The sequence below is a fragment of the Megascapheus bottae genome, chromosome 18, assembly GCF_031878675.1.
Source record: "Megascapheus bottae isolate mThoBot1 chromosome 18, mThoBot2.hap1, whole genome shotgun sequence".
Lineage (NCBI taxonomy): Eukaryota > Metazoa > Chordata > Mammalia > Rodentia > Geomyidae > Megascapheus > Megascapheus bottae.
The window spans coordinates 7541078-7561394 of NC_143526.1; the positions used below are offsets into that span (position 1 = coordinate 7541078).

A 20317-nucleotide genomic window follows, 5' to 3' on the forward strand; every position below is an offset into this window, starting at 1 on the left:
TGTGATGGATTCACAACTGAATTCTATAAACCCTTTAAACACAAACACCAATACTCCACAAACTTTTCCATGAAACAAAGATGGAAGGCTCATTACCAAATACAATTTATGAAGTCAGCATTACACTCATCCCCAAACTAGGTAGGGAGCCAACAATGAAAGAAAACTATAGACCAATCTGATGAACATAGATGCAAGGCTCCTTAATAAAATACTTGTCAGGCTGGAAATGGGGCTTAATTGTACAGTGTATGAAGCCCTAGGTTAGATTCCTCAGTAGCACATAAACAGAAAAAGGCTGAAAGTGTTGCTGTGGCTCAAGTAGTATTGTGCTAGCCTTGAACAAAAAGAAACTCAGGGACAATACCCAGGCTCTGAGTTCATCAAATCACAGGACTTAACAACATAAAAAAAGATGCAATCATAAAGAAAGGGAAATGAAGAAACCTACCCCATTTGCAATAGTGAAAAATAAATACAATATCTAGTAATAAATATAACCAAAGAAGCAAAAGCTCCATAAGGTGAAATTATACAGATCTATACAAAGAAATTGAAGATGACATCAGGAAATACAAAGACTTAACATGTTCATGAATAGGTAGAATTAGTATCATGAAAATGGTCATACTACCAAAGATTATCTAATTTTTTCATGGGTTGCATACATTTTTGCTTTCACATCTAAAATACTTTATATTTTCTTAGAATTTAACTATTTTTAACTCCTATATATATAGTTTACAATCTATTTTAGTTAATTTGGAAATATGTTGTATAGAAAAGGTATAATTTTACATGTGGATATATAGTTTCACAGTCCACTTGTTACAAAGACTATTTGTGCCCAAACTGAATGGTCTTGGCATCTTTGATGAACATCAAAGAACCATAAATATATGAGTTTATTCTCAGTTCAATTTCACTCATCTGTATCTAGTGTTGTGTTATGCTAACATCATATTGACAGAAATTATTTTTCAAAGACATAAAAAAACACATTTTAAAACAATTTGAGGGGCCGGGAGATTGGCGTGTTGGTAGAGTGCTTGCCTAGCATGCACGAAAACCCAGGTTCGATTCCTCGGTACCATATACATAGAAAAAAGCTATAAGTGGTTCTGTGGCTCAAGTGGTAGAGCTCTAGCCTTGAGAAAGCACAGGGACAGTGTTCAGGTCCTGAGTTCAAGCCAAGACTGGCCAAAAAAAAAAAAACCCACAACTTGAAAGCTGGACACAGTGGCTCACGCCTGTAATCCCAGCTACTTAGGAGGCTGAGATCTGAAGGTTCAAAGCCAGCTCAGGCACAAAAGGACCTGAGATTCTTATCTCCAATTAATCTCTAGAAAACGGGAAGTGGGACTAGGCTCAAGGGCCTTCAGCTGAAGAGCTCAGGGACAACACCCAGGCCCAGGGGTAGGTGGTAGCCTTGAGCTGGACAGCTCAAGGACAGCGCCCAGGCTGAGTTCAAGCCCCAGGACCCATAAAATCAAAAAACAATTTGATGACCTTATGAATTAAGTTTTAACAAAGAATGCCTCTGATATAAAGATAAATGTAAACAAAAACACATCAAACAAGAAATTTGGAAACTACAAAGGAGCAGTATTTGAGAGAGAAAAATCCCTTCTGAAAATTAAAGTTACAATGTGACCACAAGGATGAAAATAATTGTTTCAAATGAATTCAACAGTCAGTAAAAAGTTAAATTAAGAATATATACTAGTGAAATCAGGGAGTGGAAGACTAGCTTGGGGAAGAAAGGCATTCTGTTGATCCTGGATAAGACAGTAGAATGTCAGCTATCTTGAGAGAGTGCCTACTGGAATCAGTGGCTGGGAATCAGTATACCTTGCCATAGCATCTGGGTATATGTCAGTCATAAAAGATGGCTGAAGAAAACAAGAGTGTCCCACAGAGCACTGCAGAGAAGTTTAAATAAATTTGGAGAAACTGCACCGGCAGTATGGGCACAAAGGGCAGCTACTCGAGACACCTGCCCAATGAAGGAGGTTCAGAAGTCCCAATGGAGATATTCAGTAGAGGTATGGCAGCCACTAGTGTTGGCAGCTTTAGTTGTCTGAGTGCACCTGGGGCTCAAAACCTACCACCGAGGAACCATTGGAGGAAGGCTGGATAATTAAAACCTGGGTGTGGCAGTCACCAGAGGCTAAACCCTCTCCAAACAGGAATGAAACTCATAACCTGTGACTAGGGCAGCAATAAGTTTAATTCTGAGGTTTGCTAAGTGCTCTCTCCAGGGCCTGTCCTCTGGTTCCATGTGTAAGTCAAAAAGACCTTCCATACAGATCCTCAAGATCACATGATATCCACAATATCCATATCTAGCATTCTACAGAGATACACACACATACACAAAGAAGAAAAGAGGGGAGAAAGAAGAGAAAATCTTATTTTATATAATAAAGTTGCAGACTCTCGAGTCACTCGAGTGAGAGAGAAGCAAGATGGCACCAAAACAATAGGGACCCAGCCTAGCTCTCTCCCACAAAAAGAGAGAATCAGGGAATCCCACGGGCCAACTCTCTTAAGAAATCCACAACTACAAATTCAAGAAGCAAGGGAGATAACCAATTAAGCACATATAAAATGTATCAGATAACAAAGTGAAAAACTGTAACAATATGAGATAACCAAGGGATGGCAAAAGAAATGAGCGATAACATAGTATATTAAGGACAACAGTCACTCATTATATGGCTTTTGTTTCCTTATCCTAGAGGTCCTTACATTTAGTGTCGCACTATTTGGCCTAATGTCTCTAGATTTTGTTCTATTGTAAATCTCTGCTAGGAGAGCCCAAGGTTTCTACTGATTATGACAAATGAGGGAGACTATTGGGCCTATGTTCCTTTGAGTCTGGCTTACTTAATATGATTTTTTTCTAAGTCTTTCCATTTCCTTACAAATGGGGCGATGTCGTTCTTTCTGACAGCAGCATAGAATTCCATTGTGTATAAATACCACATCTTGTTGATCCATTCATCAACTGAGGGACATCTGGGTTGGTTCCATATTTTTGCTATGGTAATAGTGCTGCAATGAACATCATTGTGCTAGTGGATTTAGAATGCCCTTGTTTCTAGGGAAGGGGGGAAATTAAGATACGCAGGGGGAGGGTGGGAGGGAAATGGGGACCATGCCATGAGAAAGGGTATCATGTTTGTGAAGTTATGCACCTTCTATCTGGTGAATATAATAAAATCCTTCTATTAATCACAATAAAAATATTATTTAAAAAAAAAGAAGCACTCTCAAAGAATCCGAAATAGAAGCAGAAGGAGCAATACCAAACTCATTTTATGAAGCTAATATTACACTCATCCCAAACCAGGGAAAGACCCACCAAAAAAAGAGAACTACAGACCTATCTTTCTAATGAACACAGATGCAAAACTCCTCAATAAAATACTAGCCAACAGAATCCAGAAACAAATTTTAAAAATTATATACTACGATCAAGTAGGCTTCATCCCATAGATGCAAGGCTGGTTTAACATTCACAAATCAATCAGCGTAATAGAGCTAAGGATAAGAATCACATAGTATCTCTGGACGTGGAGAAGGCATGTGACAAAATACAACATCCATTCATGTTGAAAACACTACAAATATTGGAATAAGAGGTACATTCCTTAAAATAATTAAAGCCATATATGACAAACCTACAACCAGTATTATACTAAATGAGAAAGACTGGAACCATTTACCTTAAAATCAGGAACTACACAGGAATGCCCACTCTCTCCACTTCTCTTCAATATAGTGCTGGAACCCTTAGCCAGAGCAATAAGGCAAGAGAAGGACATCAAAAGGAGCCATATAAGGAAAGAAGAAATTAAACTATCCCTATTCGCAGATGACATGATCCTCTACCTGAGTGACCCAATAAGCTCCACTCCCAAACTCCTAGAATTAATAAACCACTTTAGCAAAGTGGCAGGATATAAAATTAACCTGCAAACGCCAGTAGCCTTCTTGTATGCCAACAATACACAAACAGAAGGCCAAATCAAGAAAATGATCCCATTTGCAATAGCTCCCCCAAAGAATAAAATACTTAGGAATTAACTTAACCAAAGATGTAAAGGAATTATTTAATGAAAATCATAAAAGCCTAATGAAAGAAATTAAAGAGGACACCAAGAAATGGAAAGACATCCCATGCTCATGGCTAGGGAGAATCAACATAGTGAAAATGGCCATACTGCCAAAATTGAATGCAATCCCCATCAAAATCCCAAAGACATTCTTTACTGAAATAGAAGATATAATCCAAAGGCTCATATGGAACAAGAAAAGACCTAGAATAGCCAAAACAATTCTAGGCAAAAAGAGCAATGCAGGTGGTATTACAATACCAGATTTCAAACTCTACCACAGAGCCATAATAACAAAAACAGCATGGTATTGGCAAAATAGACCAGAAGATCAATGGAACAGAAAATCCAGAAATAGAACCACATGCCAATAGTCAACTTACATTTGACAAAGGAGCCAAAGATATACAGTGGAGCAAACACAGTCTATTCAATTATTGGTGGTGGCAAATCTGAGCAACCACATGCAGAAAACTAAAAATTGACCCTAGCCTTTTACCATGCACAAGCATTAACTCAAAATGGATCAAAGACCTCAATGTCAGACCGGAACACGGTAAGAGACACTGGAACTCATAGGCACAGGCCAAAGATTCCTGAACAGAATCCCAGGGTCACAACAGATTGGAGAGAGACTCAATAATAGGACTACCAAAAAATAAAAAATTTCTGCACAGATAAAAGCATAGCCACCAAAGTAGAAAGACAGTCAACCAAATGGGAAAAGGTATTTACCAATAATACATCAGACAAATGCTTAATATCCAGTATCTACAGGGAACTCAAGAAACTAATCCCCCCGCCCCAAACCCAATAAACCAATCACTAAATGGGTAAGGAAACTAAAGACAGACTTATCAAAAGAAGAGGTTAAAATGGCAGAAAAGCATATGAGAAAATGCTCATCATCCATGGTCATAATGGAAATGCAAATAAAAACAACCCTAAGATACCACCTGACCCTCATAAGAATGGCCAAGAGTTTGAATTCAGACAATGACAGATGCTGGCGGGGTTGTGGAGAAAAAGAAACTCTACTGTACTGCTGGTGGGATTGTAAGCAAGTTCAGCCACTGTGGAAAGCAGTGTGGAGGTTTCTTAAAGAAGTGAAAATAGACCTTCCCTATGATCTCTCCATACCACTCCTGGGCATCTATCCTGAACATCATAATCCAAGGCCACCTTCTCAGCTATGTTCATCTCTGCACTATTCACAATAGCTAGGCAATGGAAACAATCCTGATGCCCTACTGCAGATGAATGGATACAAAAAAAAAAATGTGGTATATATATATGCAATGGAATTCTATATAGCCAACAGACAAGATAAAATAATGGCATTCGCAGGGGAGTGGATGAAACTAGAGCGAATCATGTTGAGTGAGACAAGTCAAGACCAAAGGAACAAAAGGCGCATGATGTCCTCAATATGTGGCTATTAGATCCAAACAGTACAAGAGTGAGGACTCAATATTTGTGTGCCCAATGCTATGGACATGGTATTGGAAATATAAATATCTCTCTATTGTGTTCCGGTCTGACATTGAGGTCTTTGATCCATTTTGAGTTAATGCTGTGCTTGGCAAAAGACTAGGGTCAATTTTTAGTTTTCTGCATGTGGCTACACCAATACAATAACCTACATAGATATAAAGATCTATGACTGTATAGACATAATGTTTTATTATATAGATTAATATGTATCTATGACATACAAACCCTCAGCCTAATTTTAATTATGTTCTAAAATCTAAGTGTCAGTGAATATATCTAGAGATTCCCTTTTTGAATACTTGTTTGTTAAATATGTCATTTGAAATATGATGTAAAAATCAATGTTAATAAATTCTTTAATAAAAAAGTTGCAGACTAAGTTATCTTGGTTTTTTATTCAATTGTACCAATCTTTTTGTATATCAGATATAAGCAATTTTGTATACCTACATCTATTTCCCAGCTCCACTTTTACCTCCCTTCCTTTTCTCTGCAGTCATTACATGCAGCTGTAACATCTGCTTTTCAGTACTCGATCTTAAATTGTATTTTCTTCCCTTTCTTACTCCCTTACACTTACGCTTCCCTTCTATCCACATTAAGAACTGCTTTCACTTATATTTTCTTCTGTCTCTTATCTTCTCATTCCTAATGCCTTCTCATTACCTATCTTCTTAGCTGGCAACTAGACTGCAAAATTAACCATCTCTTTTCTACTTATCTCTATTTTTTTAACCTCTTCTATTAAGCTCTGGTGTCACTCTTTCCTTCCCTGTGTCATCATCACTTTGGTAGTGTTATCTTCCTACCTGTTTTTCATTACCACCCTGGTTAACTAAAGTCTTCCTTGATCACAAAAATACATCTTTACTTCTATATTCATCTAAAGATAACTGGACTACCAGTAGTGACTGGTCTTTACTGGAGACTGCTCCAAACACAAGGTTGTGGTCTTATTAATTGCAACACCTTTTGCAGCTAAGCTTCCTGTCACCATGAGTGGAAAAGAGGTCTATACATAGTATCTTGAGCGTTAAAATTGAATATTGACAACTGACCCATATCCTTACAATCTAACAGCAAGAAAATATATCTCAACACAGCCACTAATTACTATTAAGTAATCTCTGTGAAATCACCAAAAAGGGGAAAAAGTCCACCTAAAAATTAGGTTCCACCCTGGCTCTTGTCTGTAATCTTAGCTATTCAGGAGGCTGAGATCTGAGGATTGCAGTTCAAAGCCAGCCTGGTCGGAAAAAGTAATGAGATATTTATCTCCAATAAAATACTCAGAAAAGCCATGTGGCTCACATGCTAGATTACTAGCCTTGAGCATGAAGAGGCACAGGGACAGTGCCCAGACTCTGTTCAGGACTAGCAAAACATGAGGACACACAAGGATGGACACATACACAAAGCTAGGTTCCAGATCTGTAAATCTCAGTTTAAATAATCAATAGAGGCAGTCCCTGTCACCCTCAAAAGTCAACAACTTTATAAGAAAGGACATATATGGCAGCAAAGAGGAAGAAATTTCGAATTAAATATACACACACACACACACACACACACACTCATGTAACAATAAATTATAGAGATGTCTAAGTGGCTGAATGAGCTCTGAGGATACAAACAACAGAATTTCTTTTTTTTTTTTTTTTTTTTTACTTCAATCAGCTAAATGAAATAAACAGAATTGACTACAGGAAGACTGTTTCTCTGCATCAGCAAAACTGACCGTGGCAGCTGTCTGAGTTATACTCTTCTTAACCAAGAGTGAATTATAACTTTTGGCTAGGGCAGCAATAAAGCTTTAATGCTTGGCTGAGCCCTGGTGATTCATTCTTGTAATTCTAGCAGGAGGCTGAGATCTGAGGACCTCAGTTCAAAAGCCAGCCCAGACTGGAAAGTCAGTCAGATTCTTATTTCCAACTAACAACCCAAAAGTGATGCTGTGGCACAAAGTGGCAGAGAGCCAGCTTTGAGTGAAAAAGCTCAGAGACAGAGGCCAGGCTCAGATTTCAAGCCCCACAACCAATAACAACAAAAGAAAGAGCTTTAAAACTAACATTTGCTAAATACTGTCTCTAAAGCCCATCCTTGCATGTGCATATGGGAATTTAAAAATTTTGAGATGTCTGCAAGACTCTTATCTCTAATTAACCAGCAAAAAACTGGAGACTGAGCTTGAGTTTATCACAAAAATTCTTCAACACAGAAAACAAAAAGAGACTTTAGAAGAAAGGAGGGGAGGGAGGGGGAGGGGAGGGAGAGGAGAAGGGAGATGGAGAGGGGGGAGGGGGAAGAGGAGGGGAAAGGAGAAGGGGAAGGGAAGGGAGACAGAACATTCAAGAGGTGTAGGCAGCCAGATTTAAAGAAAAAAAAAGATGTAATATACATGTAATGGGAATACTAAAACAAAAGAATAGAACAAATATTTAAAACAATAATCACTAGCCTGATGCAGTGGCTCTCGCCTGTAATCCTAGCTACTCAGGAGGTTGAGATCTGAGGCTCACAGTTCAAAGCCAGCCAGGACAGTAAAGTTGGTGATACTTTAATCCCCAATTAATCACCAGAAAACCAGATGTGGCACTGTAGCTCAAGGAGAAGGGCAATAGCCTTGAGCTGAAGAGCTCAGGGACAATGCCCAGGCCCAGAGTTCAAGTCCCACCACCAACAAAAAACAAAACAAAACAATTAATAATCACCACTGAGAATTCACCCAAAATTAATATAAAATACAACCACGAAGCTCAGAAAACATCAACAAAATAAATGCCATAATCATATCATAAACATATCATAAATAGAAAAAAATGTAAAGCACCCTGATAAAAGCCAAAGGGAAAATTCCCATTTTACCTATATAAGCAAAACTAAGAATCACATCCAAATCACATAAAAAATTGTGAAGTGGGGATAGAGTATGGCAGTGACAGAGTGGTCACCCAGCACATTGTAAAGTCCTAGATTCTATCTCCAGTGTGTGTGCAGGCACGTTTCTCTCTCTGTCTCTCTCTCTCTCTCTCTCTCTCTCTCTCTCTCTCTCTCTCTCTCTCTCTCTCTCTCTCTCTCTCAGACAGACAGACACACACACACACGCACACACACACACTATATATATATATATGTTAAATAAATTTTAAAAAATGGAATAAAAACAAATTGTTAAGTAAAAACAAAAACAAATTATGCCTCAAAAGTGAAGTTTTTTTGAACATTAAGGAAATCAGATCTGAGGATCACGATTCAAAGGCAGCCAGGCACTAAGGTCCAATTAACCACCAGAAAACTAGAAATGGTGCTGTGGCACAAGGGGTAGGGCAGTAGCCTTGAGCTGAAGAGCTCAGAGACGATACCCAAGCCTAGAGTCAATCCCACAACAGAGAAAAAAAGAAAAACAAAATGAATGTCTTTCAAGAGAAGGAAAAATAGAGAGAGAACAGAAACTCAGATCCACATAAAGAAATTGAGCACCAGAGAAGTAGTAAGTGAAGGTAAGGTAGAAACTATCCTTTTTTTCTTCAGATGGTACTGGGGCCTTGAGCTTGCCAAACAGGCACCCTACACCATGCTCCCAATCCCTTTTTGAGCCTTTTGAATTTTGTTACAATGTTTTACTCCTTTAAAATGAAGACTTTTAAGAGTCAAAAAATAAATCTAGCAAGACTTACCTGGCAGGGGGAATTCCCCTCTTATGAAGGTCAATCCTCAATTTCTCGCCTACATGTCTGTAAATCTCCACTATAGCTGAGAGGGCAGCACTTCTCACCTGTCGAAGAATTCAGAATTTTTAAAGAAACATATGACAAAAATTCTTCACTTCAAGGTAACATTAGCAGATAAATATGAAGCAACAAGTTGGTTTAAATGGCTGTAAAACCATAGGGAAATTATGGCATGTCATTCATTAAAAGAAAACTTCAAGAATCTGCTAAGAAAACTCTGAATTATCTTAGTTTAAAGAAGAAAAAACATTTTAGGGACTGGGAATTTGGCCCAGTGGTAGAGTGCTTGCCATTCATGAAGTCCCGGGTTTGATACCTCAGTACCACATATATAGAAAAAAGCTGGAAGTGGTGCTGTGGCTCAAGTGATAGAGCTCTAGCCTTGAGAAATTCCAAGGACAGTGCTCAGGCCCTGAGTACAAGGCCCAGAAATGGGGGAAAAAAAATTTTTTTTAAAGAAATCTAAGAAACTTGTAAATAAAATTTATAAATTAGCTGAATACCAGTGGCTCACATCTGTAATCCTAGTTACTCAGGAGGCTGAGATCTGAGGATCACAGTTCGAAGCAAGCCTAGACAGGCAAGTCAATGAGCCTTTTAGCTCCAATATTCAGAAAAAGCCAGAAGTAGAGCTGTGACTGATGTGGTAAAGTGGTTGAGTACAAAGCGGCTCTGAGATCAAACCCCAGCCTGTGGGGTGGGAGGGGTTGAGAAATGGGCTATCAAAAATTAATATTAATAAAAATCATTTTTAAATATATGTATAATAAAATTATGTTAACAACTACCAATATCATATTTTTAGTGTTAATTTTCCTTGAGTAAAACTTCATTTCAGTAATGTGGTCTAAAGTTGAACATTTTTATACCTAATAACATGGAAGTACTATTTTTAATAGCTAAAAGGTATTTTTTTAAAAACTCAAATGCGCCAGGCATGGTGGCTCACACCTGCAATCCTAGCTACTCAGGAGGCTGAGATCTGAAGACAGAGGTTCAAAGCCAGCCCTGGCACAAAAGAATATGAGACTCTCATCTCCAATTAACCACCAGAAAACTGGAAGTGGGGCTAGGGTGGAAGCCTTGAGCTGAAGAGCTCAGGGACAATGCCCAGGCCCAGGGGCAGAGAGTAACCTTGAGCTGAAGGGCTCAGGGACAGTGCCCAGGCCCAGAGTTCAAGCCCCATGACTGACAAAAACAAACGAAACCCAAATGCTCTTCTATAGATAATCAAAATGGCTGTGTGTGTGCACATATGTGGGTTACTGGAATATTATTCAGCCTTAAAAGAAAGGAAGAAAGGTTACAGGCTCAGGCCTTGTGAATATTAAGGGAAATAAATCAGATACGAAAGGATAGATATTGTATAGTATGACTTCCATAAAGTACCCAGATTAGCCAAAAACATAAAGTGAAATGGTGCCTGCTAGCAGGGAGAGAGAAGAATAGTCTGGAAAGATGAAAAAATTCTGGGCAAGGATGGTGGCAATGGTTGTAAAACAATGTGAATGAACTTGAACAATGATTTATACATTTAAAATCAAATGCAGGGGCTGGGAGTTTGGCCTAGTGGTAGAGCGCTGCCTAGCATGCTCGAAGACCCAGATTCAATTCCTCAGCACTACCTACATAGAAAAAAGCCAGAAATGGTGCTATGACTCAAGTGGTAGAGCTCTAACCTTGAGCAACCCTAACAACAGTACCCAGGCCCTGAGTTCAAAGCCCAGGACTGGCAAAAAAAAAAAGAAAAGAAAAGAAAAAAACACTGCAATGGTAAATTTTATGTTGTATATATTTTATCACAATTAAAGGAAGGATAAAAGAGAATGAACTAAAAATGAGAATTTGAAAGTTAGTTTTAGCTCCTTGGTTTAGTGCACTGTCAAATAACTAAGGAGCCAGGAGCACGGCCTAGTGGTAAACTGGTCATCTAGCATACACGAAACCTTGGGTTCAACTCCTTGGTATCACATACACAGAAAAAGCTGGAAGTAGTGCTGTGGCTGAAGGAGCAGAGCTCTAATCTTGAGAAAGGTCAAGGACAGTGCCCAGGCCCCGAGTTCAAGCCCCGGGACTGACAAAAAGAAAAATAAATAAATAAATAAATAAATAAGTAGGAAGTGGTGCTGTGGCTTAAGTGGTAGAGGGCTAGCCTTGAGCTTAAGAGCCCAGGGACAATGACCAGATCCAGAGTTCAATCCCCACAACTGACCAAAAAAAGAAAATTGTTTGGCCAGAAGTGTAGCCTTGTGGCAGAGTGCTCACCTAGTATACATGAAGCCCTGGGTTTAATTCCTTGGTATCACACACACACAAAAAAACCCAGAAGTGGTGCTGTGGATCAAGTGGTAGAGTGCTAGCCTTGAGAAAGCCCAAAGACAGTGCCTAGGCCCCGAGTTCAAGCCCCAGGACTGGCAAAACAAACAAACAAATAAATACGCTAAGAAGTCAGGTTCACTTGATCTAAAGAGTATAAAGACAGCCTGGGTAACATAAGAGAACCTGTGTTGCTCTGGGAAGTTTGTTTGAGATAAATGACTATTTTGAGATTGTATTTTAGCCATTTATATTAAAATATTGTATGTGTGTGTGTGTGTGTGTGTGTGAGAGAGAGAGAGAGAGAGAGAGAGAGAGAGAGAGAGAGAGAGAGAGAGACACCTTCTGTTGCTATGCCTCCCCCTTTTCCCCCTAAAAACAAACAAACAAATAGGGCTGGGAGTTTGGCCTAGTGGCAGAGTACTCGCCTAACATACACAAAGACCCAGGTTCAATTACTTGGTACCACATACATAGAAAAGCTGAAAGTGGTGCTGTAGCTCAAGTGGCAAGCCTCAAGGAAATAGCCTAAGGACAGTGCTCAGGCCCTGAGTTCAAGCCCCGGGACTGGCAAAAGAAAAAAAAAAAAAATGAATGGACAATGAAACTCTACAAACCTTCTGAGGTCCAGCTATAAACTAAGATAAGGGGAAAAAAAATATTAAAAGTGTCATTCCAAATGCCCCAGATATACCAAAAATACAAGATTCAACTTCACCAGAAGGGACAAGATTCAGAACATGTTTTTGGTTTTTGGACCAGTTTCAGGCCACAGCATTATTTCCAGCTTGAGCCACAGCATTACTTCCAGCTTTTTCTCCCCCCGCCCCCCCCCCCCATGTATGTGGTATCAGGGAATTGAATCCAGGTCTTCATGCATGCTAGGCAAGCACTCTTACCACTAAGCCAAACTGTTGGCCCCCAGAACATGTTCTTGTATCATGCCTGCAGTACAGACTTCTCAGGTAAGGATGTTTCTAACAAGTGATATATTGTAGACCCAATTGTTCCTAGTAAGCAGGGTTATAACTACTGAAAAAGTTTTATTCAATTATAAACATTCATGAAAGATTAACTACAGAAAGGAACCCAGGGTCTTTGTTTCCCAAGCTATTAAATTCAACACCAAGGCATTCAATATCATCTATCCTTAAAACTAGCCAAACTGTCCAACTTAGCATCTTATATGAACATGTGTTTTTAGAAGCTAACTATGGTGTGCATATTAAAAATAAATAAATAAAACTAAGCCAGGCATGGTACATATGCATGTAGTCAGAAGATGTGGCAGTAGCAGGCCAGCATGAGCCACAGGCTCATCAAAAAAGAAATAAAATGTTGACTTTATTTCCACTTCACTGTCTCTTTTTTGAAAGAAATAAATGGATAAGAGCACAAAATTTCACACCCTCCCCTCTTTCTTTAAAATGAATACATAGATAAGAGCATAAAAATGAACAGTGAAAAAAAAAAATCTGTGCTTGAAAATAAAGTTTTACCTGACTGTTGCAATCTCCAAATAAGACACACAAATGCGGTACCAGCTTGCTGACGAATAGAGATTGAGCTCCAAAACTAAATATGATTTGTGAAGGAAAAACAAACAGAATTTAGCTTTTATTTAGTAGCAAATCAAATATTCTTATGACATATCACTTATGACAATATGGTATAGAAGATGGGCATACATCATTAAAACTGGAAGGATATGAGAAACAAAATAATTCCAAATAACGTGAAATATGCAGACCTGACTAATTATAATTGACACTGAAAACTGTCAACACATGACCCAACAGAGCAAAATGCTCAACCAATGGCACTATCAAACTTAGTAACAAATCAATTACTTAAGGAAATCAAGGCATTTATTTTTAAAATACTTTTTTTTGTAAGACTTGGTCTCAAATAATAATGTTATCCAATGAAATAAAATATTTTTGTTTATTAATATTTTGATGTGGTCACAGGTTGAAAGCAAATGAAAGAAAAGCCAATGCTTATAAAAATTGTGCAGACTGAATGCACTTACAAGCTCTGGAGGGCAGAAAGGACCACATAGCAGTAAAAGAAAACAAACGAAAGTATAGTTAAGAGTAAATAATGCCACAGGAAAAGCAACTACATATTACTGACCATACTTTACCTAGCTTGAAAAAATACTCCATAACAAGAATAAAAACCCAATTTGCATATCTTCAGCCCAGAGTCATAGCCCCGTGTCATTAGGTAAGTCTTGTTTGGTGTATGAGCTTGGTAGCCACCCAGTGCTCCAGGAAGATGAGAACCAACTGACAACAGGGAGTTAGGAGAAGAGGGCCACAATGTGGGATATCAGTAGGTTAAAAACAATTCCAAACTGGATCCAGAATAGAAATAAATCCTAAGTTCTCAACATATCACTTCTACTGTCATTAGTTTTGAGTGGCAATTATTAACATACTAAAGAAAATATTTTTGCAGAGGGGTCGGGAGTGGAATGTAAATAGGGGGTAGGTGGTGTACTTGCTGGGCCTGCACAGTACTCTACTACTTGAGCTATGCTTCTACTACTTTTACTGTGGCTTTCTCTAGGCAGCATCTGGCTTTATGCCTGGACCAGTTGTGATCCTTCAACTTATACTTTCCTAGTAGCTGGGGGCAGGCATGCACAAATGAATCCAGCCATTGTACTTGCCCTGAGGCTGGGATATCAGGTGACCAACCATGGATTGAGATGGAGTCTCTCAAATCTTTAAATCCAGGCTGGCCTCAAACAATGATCCTTCAATCTCTACCTCTCAAAGAGCCACTTGAGCCACTGTGTCATACTAAGAAAACACTTATTATTATTAACTGACAATTTAAAAACTAATAATATGAAACATAACACAACCAAAAAACTGAAAGAGTACAAATACTTTTTGTTTTTGTGCTAGCAAGCAAGTGGTAACGATGTAAAATTTAGTTCCATGGCTTTATGAAATGGTAATTTTTTTAAGAAATAAAAGACATAAGGATGTTTTTGATTACCATGAGACTTACTTGTTTAAAGTTTCAATAAGACACAGACACACGCCTTCTCGAGATCGAAAATTCTTGTGTTTAAAACCAGAAGCCAACTGTTCCCAAATGTACTATTTGAAAGAAAAGTAAACATATGTAAGAGATTAAATTATGTATGTAATACTATAGATCTTCCTAACCTTGCAACCAACTTCACTGTTAAGTAAATGTTTTCTTCAGACTGTTAATTTCTCTACAACAGCCAGTATTCCTTACCTAAATGGCCTGGAAACAACAGTGTTTCAAATTTTTCATTTTCAGGTTTTGGAACATTTACATATAAACAGTGTGATATTTTAAGGATGAGGCCCACACCTAAACACAAAATTCATTTACATTTCACAGATATATACCCTGAAGGTTATTCTGTTGTTTCTTTGGTAGTACTGGTTTTGAATTCAGAGCTTTATTTCACCACTAGAGCCACATCCATAGCCTTTTAACTTTAAGTTTGTTAGAGAGGGTTCCACAGCTTTCCTTGCTTGGGCCAAATGGCGTCCTTCCTAAATTTCTCATGTAACTGGGGTTACAGGCATTTAAAAGAAACATGTCCACTTACTTGCTGAGATGGTTGCAATGGGGTTTTGCTAAGTTTATGCCTGGGCTGGCATAATCTCTGCTTTTGCTTATTTTTTTTTTTGCCAGTCGTGGGGCTTGAGCTCAGGGCTTGGGCACTACCCTTGAACTTTCTCAAGGCTAGCAAGTTACCACTTGAGCCATAGCATCACTTCTGGCTTTTTCTGCATATATAGTACCAAGAAATTGAACCTAGAGCTCCATGAATGCTAGGCAAGCCCTCTACCATATATATATATATATTTTGTGGTGCTGGTAGTAGGGCTTAAACTCAGAGTCTTGAACTTTTTTGCTCCAGGCTAACTCTCTACCACTTGAGCCTCCATTTCCTGCTTTTTTTTTTTTTAATGGTTAACTGTAGATAAGAGTTTCATGAACTTTTCTGCTGCAGCTGGCTTTGAATCTTGATCATCAGATTTCAGCCTCTTGGGTAAGATTCCTGAGTAAAGGCATGACCATTAGAGTTGGGATATTTTATAATTTTTTTCCCCCCAGACCTGGGCTTTGAGCTCAAAGCCTGAGCACTGTCCTTGGACTTTCTCAAGGCTAGAGCTCTACCACTTGAGTCTCAGCACCATTTCTGGCTTTTTTCTATGTATGTGGTACTGAGGAATTGAACCCAGGTCTTTGTGCATACTAGGCAAGCACTCTACCATTAGGCCAAACTCCCGGCCCCAATTTTATACAATATTTTTATTCCACCTGAATTTTGACTGTGATTTGTCACACAAGGTCAGATGTGGAAATTTTCATTTGTGCTGTCATATTACCACTCAGGTTTGCTGATATATGCCTGTAATCCAGGGCAAACTGAGGAAGGAGGATCAAGAATTCCAAAAAGCTAGCTTCAATTACATAGAGGTCTTGTCTTAAAAACAAAAAAGGGAGCATGGCCTAGTGGTAAAAGTGCTTACCTAGTATGCACAAAGCCTGGGTTCAATTCCTCCTTACCACGTACACAGAAAAAGCTAGCCCTAGGGCCGGGAGTTTGGCCTAGTGGTTAAAGTGCTTGCCTAGCATGCATGAAGACCCGGGTTCAATTCCTCGGTACCACATACATAGAAAAAAGCCGGAAGTGGTGCTGGGGCTCAAGTGGTAGAGCTCTAGCCTTGAGAAAGTCCAAGGACAGTGCTCAGGCCCTGAGGTCAAGCCCAGGACTGGCAAAAAAAAAAAAAAAAAAAAAAGAAAAAGCTAGCCTTGAGAAAGCTCAAGGACAGTGCTCAGGCCCTGAGTTCAACCCAGACAGAAAAAGAAAGATGGGGGGAGGGGGAAGGGAGGAGGAGATAAAGAGGGAGAGAGAAAGGGGGAGAGAGAGAGGGAAAGGGGAAGAGAGAGAGGGAAAGGGGGGGAGAGAGGGGGGAGGGAGGAAGGGGGGGAGGGAAAGAGAGAGAGAGACTGACTTGGTGGTACTGGTAATCCTAGCTACAGCTACACAGAACTGTAGTTCCAGACTAGCCCAGGAAAAGTCAGTGTACAAGGCCCTATTTTTCTTTTTTAACTTTTAACCAAGGATTTATTTTATTATAGCTAGGTTAACATAGAGTGAAATACAAAAAGAGTAATGTTTCCTGCTCCTATACAGAAAATGGGGAAATGCAAGCCCTTATATTAAAAACAAACTAAAAGCAAAATACTGGAATTGTAAGCATGGGACCCTGAATTCAATCCCCAGTGTTGAAAAGGAGGAAGGGACAGGGGAAGAAACAGGAATGGGGGAGGGAGGGAGAGAACAAAAGAAAAGAAAAGAAATCAGAAAGACTTTTGAATTATTTTGGATATTTTAGCTCACAATGTTCAACCTTATTTATAAAGTTTTCTAGCCCCAATTTACATTATAGATGCTTCCATACATTTAATATCTAAATCTCATATTTACATTCTATTCACATATTTTTCATTTTAGATTTCAGTCAGTAAAGCCATATCTAACACCTAAGAATCTTTGTATTCCCAAGAACACAGGATTTCTTTTCTGCTTTAGAAGCCTTCGAAAACAATGCTGCCATTATGAGCCCAAATAGTCCAGTAGGCATTTAAGAGTCCAAACTTGCCTAGCAACTACCATAGACTGTCACATGGAACAGGCTTTTCATTTTATAACTAGGCTTCCCCCCCCCACCCCCAGAGCCGGGGACTGAACTCAGGGCCTTGCACTTGCCAGGCAAGAGCTCTTCCACTGAACTAAATCCCCAACCCCACAGGCTTTTTAAATTCTTTTAATATTGAATCCAAATACAGAAACATTTGGGACAAGTCCTTTATAACTACTTAATTTGTAAAGAGAAACTTAAAAAAAACACAAATTAGTTGCTTGAGTTTGGTGAAATTAGGAATTCAATCTTAAAATTCCAAACATACAGAAAACTGTCCCTATCAACCTTGCCTCCACATTTTGAAAACTGTCTTTGCCATTTACCAAATACTCTTTTTCTTTTTTCTTTTATTTTGTGTTTGGTATACATTTTATTTTCAACGTAATAGTTTTAGGACATTTATAGGTACTACATATTAGTATGATATCTTTTTTTCTTCATATATTTTAATTGTAATTAATAGAAGGATTACATAATATTTGCCAGCTAGAAGGTGCATTAATTCACATACATTGATACCCTTTCCAGACTCATTTTTCTTTCAGTTTCACTCATAAATGTCTCTTCCCTACTAAATTTTCATGAAGGCTATTCAAATGTCTATTCTAAAATTTTTGGCTAGAAACAACAGTGCATCTGTATTCCTAGCTACTCTGGAGGTGTGGTTCAAGGCCAGCTCAGGCAAAAATGTTAGTAAGATATCATCTCAATAAGTAAGTATGTCATGGTGGTACATATGCCTGTCATCTTAGCTACATGGAGCATACACATAAAATTCTCCATCTAAGGCAGACATTAGGTAAGACTCAAAACAGAATACAACAAAAGCCAATAGACAAACATGAATAAATAAAAAGGGAAAGGGGGAAGTAGCACTGTAGCTCAAGTGGTAAAATGCTAGCTTGAGCTGAAGAGCCGAGAGTTCAAGTTCCACACCCAAGGAAAAAAAAAGTCTTAAAAAAAAAGGGGGCTAGACGTGTGGCTGAAGTTGGTAAAGCACTTGACCCTAGCAAGGAAAACATGTATCTTTTTTAAAAAAATCTGATTCAACAACACAATCTTTGGAATTCCATTTGATATAAATACTTATTTAGGCATGCCAGTCTTGGGGCTTGAACTCAGGGACTGGGCTCTATCCCTGATACCTTTTTGCTCAAGGCTAGTTCTCTACCATACCTCTAGATTAGTGGTTTCCAGCCACTGGCATATATTTATGTCCAAAATACATGTACAAAGATTTTCACTTTACATGATAACAGAAAATCGCAATCTAAAATGTGTAACATGGGCCGGGAGTTTGTCCTAGTGGTAGAGTACTTGCCTAGCATGCACAAAGACTGGGGTTCGATTTCTTGGTTACCATATACATAGAAAAAAAGCCAGAAGTGATGCTGTGGCTCAAATAGTAGAGTTCTAGCTTTGAGAAAGCCCAAGGACAGTGTTCAGGCCCTGAGTTCAAGCCCCATGATTAGCCAAAAAAAAAAAAAGCCAAAGAAAGAAAAGAAAAATGTGTAACATAGAATATTCACCAAACTATTAACAAGATTTTATTCTGAACATATAGACTACCTCAGAAAGGAGTTTACTTTTACAATTTTATATTCTCTGGGTTCTTTGTTGTTGCTAGTCTTGGAGCTTGAACTCGGGGGCCTGGGAGATGTCCCTGAGCCTTTTTGCTTAATGCTAGTGCTCTTATCACTTAGTTTTGCACCCCATTTTGGGTTTTCTGGTGGTTAGTTGGAGTTAAGAGTCACAAAGACTTTTCTGCTCAGCCTGACTGGCTTTGAACTATAATCCTCGCGCACAGCCTCCTGAGTAGCTAGCATTACAGGCATGAGCCACAAGCACCTGGCTTTCTCTAGATTCTTTTCACTGAATATATCTAACATTATTTTAAGCTGTAGTTTAAACATTATATGATATCACTATTAAATATTTCTTATCCTATGTTCTGATTTTCTATTTCAATTATTTATTTTGGGGTTGGTGTGTGTGTGTGTTGTGTGTATGTTTGCTAGTTTTGGGGCTTGAACTCAAATCCTCAGTGCTGTCTCTGAGCTTTGGTGCTAAAGGCACCAAAATGGCCACAGTGCCATTTCCGGCTTTTTCTGATTATTGTATTGGAGATAAGAATCTCACAGACTTTGCTGCAGGGACTGGCTTCAAACAGGGATCCTCAGATCTCAGCCTCCTGAATAGTTAGGATTACATATGTGAGCCACCCATGCATGGCATGGCTGAACTATTATCTTATTCTTCATACATACACCAGCTTATTTTTATTCTCTTTCCAAAATAGTTCCTCCATGTTGTGGTTTAACCCGAAGGGTTTACAGATGTTAAAATGTCATTGAGATGCAAGGACATTTAAACATTACATCTTAGTAGATTTAAAAAAAAAAACAAAAACACAACAACAAAGAAATACAGGGATTCCTGGTGCCCTCTGCCATAGGGAGATGCATCAAGCAAACCCATGCCAGATAGTGGTCTGCTATTTGGACTTTTGGCTTCCAAACTGTGAGCTAAATAAATCTCTTTTTGTGCTAATGTCTAGTCTCAGATATTGAATTACAGTAACAAAAAAATGAAGTAAGGCATTCATAAGGCAAGTTATTTTACTGCACTTATGAAGCAGGTTGCTGTAAAAAATATATGACTTGGAAGTGGTGCTGTGGCTCAAGTAGTAGATCAATAACCTTGAGCTGAAGAGCTCAAAGACAGTGCCTAGGCTGAGTTCAAGCACCATGATTGGAAAAAAAAAAAAAATCATGGTCAGTATATAGTTAAATCACTTAACTCTATGAGTAAAGTATTGTTTTTAAAGCATAAAGAGCATAAAACAAAAGGAACAAAAACAAAAACTAATACCAACATGGTAGCTTAAATCCCAACATCTTTAAAACATCAACAATTCACAAGTATTTCTCGATTAGCCTTA

General features: G+C 38.6%; 1 protein-coding gene across 34 annotated transcripts in view; it reads right to left on the minus strand.

Moving 5' to 3' along the window:
• The window catches only part of Clasp2 (cytoplasmic linker associated protein 2), a 206896-nt gene that overhangs the window by 157294 nt on the left and 29285 nt on the right, over positions 1-20317 (minus strand). For all 34 annotated transcript variants that reach the window (XM_090351849.1, XM_090351844.1, XM_090351847.1 and 31 more), the window contains exons 4-6: positions 14687-14778; positions 13162-13237; positions 9293-9390 (exon numbers count right to left, since the gene is read on the minus strand). In XM_090351849.1, the coding sequence (XP_090207975.1) occupies positions 9293-9390; positions 13162-13237; positions 14687-14778 (266 nt within the window). The remainder of the gene's footprint in view (positions 1-9292; positions 9391-13161; positions 13238-14686; positions 14779-20317) is intronic.